The 8,326-nt window shown below is 44.4% G+C and overlaps 1 protein-coding gene across 2 annotated transcripts in view; it reads left to right on the top strand.

Annotated features, from left to right (window-relative positions):
• The first annotated feature begins 4,142 nt into the window (after nucleotides 1–4,142).
• Nucleotides 4,143–8,326, top strand: part of CBFA2T2 (CBFA2/RUNX1 partner transcriptional co-repressor 2) — a 170,817-nt gene continuing 166,633 nt past the window's right edge. Inside the window, exon 1 of one of the 2 annotated variants that reach the window (XM_027078590.1) lies at nucleotides 4,143–4,304. In XM_027078590.1, coding sequence (XP_026934391.1) covers nucleotides 4,271–4,304 — 34 coding nt within the window. In that variant the 5' untranslated portion in view covers nucleotides 4,143–4,270. The remainder of the gene's footprint in view (nucleotides 4,305–8,326) is intronic. The other variant, XM_027078589.1, reaches the window with a different exon arrangement.

The following is an 8,326-nucleotide window of genomic DNA, read 5'->3' as shown; positions in this document are numbered from 1 at the left end:
GCTGATGCTTGGTGGCTCTGATCTTTTCCGAGAGGGCCTCTCTTCCCCACCTCAACACACATACACACTCCACCATGAACTAAGCAAGAATGATAAAGAAATAGAAAACGTGGTGAACTTTTGGAGACTGATTTACTATCTTTATATCTGAAAACCCAACAAACTTAAGAAATCTATATGTTTGAAGCCAGACCTGCCCAGGTCTTCAGTAAGAAAGTTTTGTTTTCGAAAACAGTAGAATGTAGTATATCTCAAACAATGGAATGCCTGGCAATAAAAAGGAAGGCAAACTACTAATAGATGCAACATAGATGAATCTTGAAATCATAATGCTGAGTGAAAGAAGCCAGGCAGGAGAGTACATACTGCATGAGTCCATTGACATGCAATTCTAGAAAATGTAAACTAATGCATGATGACAGAAAGCAGACCAACAGTTCCCTGGACCCAGGTGCAGATGGAAAGATGGATTGCAAAGGAACAGGAGGAATCATAGAGGGGTGATAAAAGAAATTGATGTGGTTCATTGTACATATAGTACGACTCAGAAAGTTGATTTTTTTTTTTTTTTTTTTTTTTTTTTGGCTGTGCTGTGTGGCATGCGGGATCTTAGTTTCCCGACCAGGGATTAAACCTGTGCCCCCTGCAATGGAAGCACAGAGTCCTAACCACTGGATTGCCAGGGAATTCCCAGAAAGTTGATTTTTAAAAGAGTAATCATGAGCGCTGGAGAGTGCAGGATGGAGAGTGACTGCTATTAAGTATGGGGGGTTTTCTTTGGGATTATGAAAATGTTCTAAAGTCAGGTTCTGGTGATGGTTGCACAACTCTGTGAATATACTAAAACTACTGAACTGTACACTTTATTTTGAATATTTGAATTTTATTTAATTTATTATTTTATACAGCAGGTTCTTATTAGTTATCTATTTTATACATATTAGTGTATATATGTCAATCCCAATCGCCCAATTCATCCCATCCCCCACCCCCCGCCACTTTCCCTCCTTGGCGTCCATACGTTTTGAACTGTACACTTTAAAGGGGTGAATGTATGGTATATGAATCATACCTCAATAAAGTTGTTAAACAAAAAACAATTATATAGCTATAGTGATAGAAGTCAGAATAGTGGTGACCTCTGGGTGGAGTATTAATTGAAAAGGGACACTACAGAGCCTTCTAGGGTGGTAGAAAATTGGCTTTATCTTGATACGAGTGGTAGTTACAGGGTGTTAAGCCTGAAACAAGTCATCAAGCTATATGCTTGAGATTTGTGCATTTTGCTATATATGTACCTTACGCTTCAATTTTTTCACTTAAATTCACTTTTAAAAATTACATAAAATAACTTTCATTTTTTTAAATGTACAGTTCTGTGAGTTTTGACAAATGCATACAATCATGTAACTATCATGACAATGAAGATGTAAAAGTTTCATCAACTCTAGAATTTCCCCTTGCTCTTTTAAATTCATCCTTTACCCCACCATAAGATCTGGCAACCACTGATCTGTTTTCTGTTCCTGTAATTTGCATTAAAAAAATATTCTATAAAGAAGATAATAGAATATGTAGCCTTTTGGGTCTGGCTTCTTTGAAAATCATTTGCTTTGTTATGCCTGTCAGAAATGTGTCCCCTTTTATTGCTGAATAATGTTTGTATGATGAATGTACCACAGTTTGTTTATCCATTCACTAGATGAGGGACATTTAGATTATTTCCAGTTTTTGGTAATTTTTTTTTTTTTTTTTTTTGCGGTACGCGGGCCTCTCACCGCTGGGGACCCTCCTGCCGCGGAGCACAGGCTCCGGAAGCGCAGGCTCAGCGGCCATGGCCCACGGGCCCAGCGGCATTGCGATATGTGGGATCCTCCTGGACCGGGGCACGAAGCCGTGTCCCCTGCATATCGGCAGGCGGACTCTCAACCACTGAGCCACCAGGGAAGCCCCAGTTTTTGGTAATTTTGAATAAAGTTGCTATAAACAGCCATGTACAGGTTTTTGTGTGAATATAAGTTTTTTTTTTTAATTAATAAAATTAGTTAATTTAGATGTTCATATATTAGGCTTTAAAAGAAATCCCCCCCACCACCCCCAAAGAAAAGGGGACTTCCCTGTCAGTCCAGTGGATAAGACTCCATCCTTCCCCTGCAGGGGGCACGGGTTTGATCCCTGGTCAGGGAACTAAGATCCTGTAGGCCATGGCCTAATTAAGGAAGTACTTAAACATAAGGGTTTTTTTTGGCTGCGTTGGGTCTTCGTTGCTTCGCCCAGGCTTTCTCTAGTTGCAGTGAGCCGGGGTTACTCTTCGTTGCGGTGCGCGGGCTTCTCATTGCGGTGGCTTCTCTTGTTGTGGAGCACAGGCTCTAGACGCGAGGGCTTCAGTAGTTGCGGCACGCAGGCTCAGTAGTTGTGGCGCACGGGCTTAGTTGCGGCATGTGGGATCTTCCCGGACCAGTGATCGAACCCGTGTCCCCTGAATTGGCAGGTGGATTCTCAACCACTGCGCCAGCAGGGAAGCCCCTGAGCATCTTTTAAAAATGTTTATTAGCTATTCAGATTTTCTGTGTATTGTCTATTCATTCTCTTTGTCTGTTTTTCTATTAAATTATCTTATTTTTCTTACTGGTTTTACAGAGTTCTTCATTTATTTTGAATACTGATTTTTTGTTAAATATGTTGCAACTATTTTATCCCAGTCTTTTGCTTAGAAAAGACAAATAAAGTTGAAAAAAAAACTTTGCGGGCTTCCCTGATGGCGCAGTGGTTGAGAGTCCGCCTGCCGATGCAGGGGACACGGGTTCGTGCCCAGGTCCGGGAAGATCCCACATGCCGCGGAGCGGCTAGGCCCGTGAGCCATGGCCGCTGAGCCTGCGCGTCCGGAGCCTGTGCTCCGCAACGGGAGAAGCCACAACAGTGAGAGGCCCGCGTACCGCAAAAACAAAAACAAAAACAAAAACAAAAACAAAAAAAAACTTTGGGACTTCACTGGTGGCGCAGTGGTTAAGAATCTGCCTGCCAATGCAGGGGACATGGGTTCAAGCCCTGGTTCCTGGTCCGGGAAGATCCCACATGCCGCGGAGCAACTAAGCCCCTGAGCCACAACTACTGAGTCTGTGCTCTAGAGCCCACAAGCTACAACTACTGAGCTCGCATGCCACAACTATTGAAGCCCACGCACCTAGAGCCCATGCTCCGCAACAAGAGAAGCCACCACAACTGGAAGCCCGCGCACCGCAATGAAGAGTAGACCCCGCTCAATACAACTAGAGAAAGCCCCCGTGCAGCAACGAAAACCCAACGCAGCCAAAATTAATTAATTAATATATTTAAAAAACCCTACAGCTAGTGTCAATCTTATTAAAAAAACTTTATGGTATCTTTGTATATAGAAGAGTTTAGAAATTTTAAGTTCTTGTTTTAATTTTCATGCCTGTTTTTGAGACTTTGGGAGGCAGGATAGTTCAGAGTAGCTCAAAGTACTGGGTCTGAAGTCAGAAGTTCCTAGCTTCCAATCCCATCTCTGCTATTTGCTAACAGTAACCAGTGGGCAATGTGGTTGGTGGGAAAGCCCTTTCCGCATGTGTAGAAAAGGGAGAATATTTCTCACCCTCATTGTGAGGATTAACTGGATGGAGTGTATAAAATTAGCTCAATAATATTAATAGCTAACAGCTATTAATATTATGAGCATGACATTTTAGACATTTGGAAAACTGTAGGCCAGAAAGGGGAAGTGACTTGCCCAAAGACACGCGCAAAGGCGACCAGATCTTAACCTGGACGACTCCGGTAGAGCATTGTGCCCTGCCCGCTAGGCCCCGCCCCCTAGGACCTCTGGGCCCAGGCAGCTGCCCTGGCCACAGTTGGAATCCCTGTGTATGAAGAGTGGGCCGTGCACGTGATGGGTGCGCGTGACGCAGAGGAGCAGGACTGAGAAGCAGGATGCGCCGGGATAGGGTAGTAGGTTCGCGCGGAAGGGGCGGGGCAGGTCAGGGGGCGGGGTTTAGTAGGAACCGATCTTGGGGCCGAGCTTCCGCGTGCGTTTGTCTGGAGGGCGAGAGCGCGCGGCGGGGGCGTGCCCAGCGGGGGGGGCGGGGCCAACGGGGGGCGGGGCGGCGCGCGGCCTAACGGCGGCGGTGGTGACGGCGGCAGCAGCGGCGGCGTTGGGGTCGGCGAGCTTGGCTGCTACAGGTTCCCGCAGCGGCGCCCGCGAGGGACCCGGGCCGCGGGTGGAGGAGGAGGTGCGGGGCGGCGGCGCTTGGCGATGGTGGGCGTCCCCGGAGCGGCCGCCTTCCAGCGTAAGCGGGGCGGGAAGGCGGGCGGCTGAGGGGGGCGTGTAAAGGCCTGCGGCTCCACAGGCGCGAGCTCCCGAGAGGCACCCGGCACGAGGCCAGGGTGGTAAACTGAGGCCCCAAGAAGGGCGGCGGATCCAAGGTCACGCGGCGGGCCGGGCCTTCCCGGGCTCCTGCGGCCGCCAGAGCTCTTCCTGCAGCGCTCGAGGGCTCGGAGCTCATGGCGTGCGCGAGTCTGTCGGGACCGCGGCCTCGGAGCCCCGGCCGGGCCGGTGTCCATCTAACTTGCCCGCGGACAAGAATTGTTTTGTTCTCCCTGTGCCGGGGCCACTAAGTCCGGCCCTGGAGAAATATTCCACACGCCCAATTTCGACGGATGTGTGGCGGATGGTGGAGGAGGCGAGGATGGCCCCTTTGAGGGGCCTTTTGAGTGCAGGCTCAGGGGTCTGACTGCCTTGGTTCACAGTCCGGCTCTTCTACTTACAGGCTGTGACCTTGGGTCTCTCCGAGCCTCAGTTACCTCTTCTGCAAAATGAGGGTGTGAAGAGCATCTCCAACCCCTCCCCACCCTGGTTCTGGGTTTTGTGAGGCCCGTTAGGAGGCTTGACACGGACTCTGGCACATACACAAGCGTGAAAACTGTCATTATTGTAGTCGCTGATAAACCTTAACCAGGGTGAACCTCACTCGAAAAAACTCGAAATTGGGCTCTGGTTGTGTGTGTGTTCGAGATTTTAATTTTGTCTTAGATTAGTCCTGCTTTATGATCCAATTGTTTTTCTTACCCACATTTCTCCTTTTCAGCATTTATCTACTGTTCCGCCTAGAATTGTGAGATCCTTGGAAGAGGGGTGGGTCTCTTAATAATAACAATAAAATTTTAATTGTTTTTTGTTACAATAGTCATAATAGCCAATATTTTTTGAGCAGCAGGCATTTTGCATTCTATTCATTTAATATTTATTAAATCATCTATTAAGTAAAAAGTACCATTTTGGCCCTGGGAATATAGCATCAAACTAGATAGACCAAACTCAAGCTTTGAGTTTAGTTGGGGGGAGGGGAGAGAGACCTTAAATGAGGAAACAGATAAAACCATTTTGCATGTTTTCTCTCATTTAACTCTGGTAATGTAATTAAGAGTTAAGTATTTGCGTATGCCCATTTTGCAGAGGATGAAACTGAGGAACAGGAGCTTCCACACATAAAGGGGAGGCTTTACACAGCCTCTCTTCTTTGTTTGATGGCCCTTAAATATTGGATTGAAGAAATGCAAAGTAGGTGCACCCAGCTAATGCTTCTTCATGGTCAAGTTTGCAGTTGCTGTTTTTAATGGTTTGATCCATTCCTCTTGGAGCTTATAACTAAAGAGAGGCAGACAGAGGTGACCCTTAGGTCTGACAAAGGTACACTATCTCTGTATACTGAAAGGACCTTTTATCTGAAGTTAAATTTTTTATGCCCAAATCTCTTTTATGCAGTTTTCAGTTTAAAATAAACCCTAAAGTCCAATTTTTTGGTTCTGTTATGTAACTAAGGTTTGTTTATTCGTTTATTTATAGTGTTCCTAAGAGAATTCTTTATTATATTCCTAAGCAATGTACTCAGTATGCTTTTTCTTTTAATTTGGAAGTAATAGTAAGTTGCATTAAAATGTTGAGAGCATTTTTAAAAATGACGTTCTCATGATACAGTTAGATTCAGCATTGACCATCTGCTAAGCACCAGGCCCTGTGCTGATGTAGGGATTCCATAGATGAGTAAGAGCAGACTCTTGCCTCTGGAAGCTTACCTATAGTCTTGATTGGCTGATGTTTTTAACTGAAACTAGGTAGAGAGAATGCAGGAGCTCAGAGTCCCTTGGGGAAATAGTCTAGAGTAGGGCCTCAGATGTTTTTAGTGTTCTTTATATCAGTAAATATGGTTGAGTATGCACACATTTATGTGAATGTTTGTTTTAAATTACAGTGTAGGCTGTATTATGTATATTTTATAATGTGCAAAAATAGACATTTTACAAAAGGATGAGCTAAAACATATATAAGTAGAAGTTACAGTATTGTCTTTCTACACCCAAGTGTGTGAATGGTAACAATGCCCCCTATGGTGGAGACCGTTGATCTTGTAGTCGGACCTTCCCCTCAACCCATGATGTCTGTTGAAATTCAGTTCTGGAGTTGTGCCTAGGTTGAAATCTTGGGGTCCAATCCTTACTAGCTTTGAGACCTTCAGCACTGCCTATCCTTTCTGTGCACTTTATTTTCCTCATCTGTAAAATCGAAATGATGAGAGTTCCTATCATCTCATTTGCAGTTTTATTGTGAAGATTGATAATATGTACATATTGGTATAATGTATATCTTAATATATGTAAAGTACTTACACTGGGCTTGACACACTAGTTTGGGTGCTGTTAGTGGCTGAGGATACAAAGACGACTTGGAATCTCACAATTTAGTAGGGGTCCTGCACAAGTACATGGGTAATGATAAAGTGCTTTAAGTTTTCAAAGGCTTTTGGGAATGTAGAGTAGGCACAACTAAGTGTTCTTCAAGGGTCCAAGTAAGGTTCAGGTAAGGAGGTGACATTTGAACCAGGCCTAAGAAGGAGAAGGGATTTTTCCAGAAGGATGAGGCTTGAACCTTATTGGCTGAGGGTATAGAGTGGAAACTGGGAGGCTCTTGAGGGCTTGGTGAGTAGTTCTCCAGATCTGGACCTGCAGGGAACCTGACTGAAGCTTGTATACCTTGTTAATAGATAAGTGATTTCGGGCTGGAGTTGTTCCTAGCGGTTGTGACGGCAAGGAAGCCTGTTCTAGAACTTTTCATTTTCAAAGCACAACAGCTCTTTCGTCTCTGGTGGCACTCATTCTGCCTTCTTAAGTTATCTAAGAATGTAAACCCCTAAATATAAGCTCCTTGAGGGTTATAATAGTATCTACATTTTTGTGGTTTTATTTTGCCTAGCAAGGTAAGTGCGAAGTCCATAAATGTGGAGAAAGGTATGTAAATCCTTGAACCTACAAAGAATTCTGAACAGTTACAAGTGGAATGATAAGTGACCATACTCATTAATGAAAAGCTCACAAATATTTTACGGTAGATAAGCATCACTATTCAAAAGGGGTGAGAACTGTCATGTTCAGTAACTCTCTCTTTATCTGGCACTTACCCATTAGAATGAAAGAAGAGATGAGAAAGTGCACCAGAAAGACTTCTCTGAGGTTGAATTAGATGCCTTCTATTTGTTCCTCTAGGTCTACTCTCCGTCCTTTCCCACCCTGGGAAGCTGACTTACTTAGACTACATCAACTAGTTTCCTTCCCACCTGAGGTTATGGAATTGAATTACCCTGCTCCCTTCCTATGGATGTTGTCTCTGACTAGCTGTGTCCCTTGATTGAAGATTGCTGTTCTAAAGGTGGTTCTCTCTACGTGCATGATTGCTCCTTCTAGGTTTGGAAAGTGTGTCTTTACTTTGTTCCTCAGGCTTAGAGGTACTGTCACTAGTCTCAGGGTACTTAACCGAGCCCAACTCATAGCAGATTTAAAGCAACAAATGCACTTGGAGAGGAGAGAGGCTACCCCAGGTAAGGATACTACCCCCAATGAGAGGGTCTCATCCTTTCCTGTGGTCATTACCTGCTATGCCACATTGATGTATTCAGTCATTTTCCTCCCAAACTATTGGATATGAAAAAAAATGGAATAAGATTAAAAACACCCATAATCTGTGACCACACAATCAAGACTAGTTAAATTGGAGTTAGTAGCCTGTTTAAAAAGGCAGGGATGTACATGAGGTAGGTTGTTTGGCATAATGGAAAAAGCAGAATTTGGAGGCAGACTTTGAGTTTGAGGCCCCGTTCTACTGGGAAGTTATTCAACCTCTGAGACTCAGTTGTTTGTTTGTTTAATCTGTAAATGAGGATAACTCCTGCCTAATAATAATAGTAATAATAACTAATATTGAATGTTTATTTTGGGACAGATACCATGCCAAGCTTATACTCACCTTTTGCCTTTTAAT

Source organism: Aethalodelphis obliquidens, unplaced genomic scaffold, assembly GCF_003676395.1.
Source record: "Aethalodelphis obliquidens isolate GAN/ISIS:26980383/991018 unplaced genomic scaffold, ASM367639v1 scaffold42, whole genome shotgun sequence".
In the NCBI taxonomy this organism is placed as follows: Eukaryota; Metazoa; Chordata; class Mammalia; order Artiodactyla; family Delphinidae; genus Aethalodelphis; species Aethalodelphis obliquidens.
Note: the sequence above shows the minus strand (reverse complement) of the source record. Positions and strands in the feature narration are given on the sequence as shown.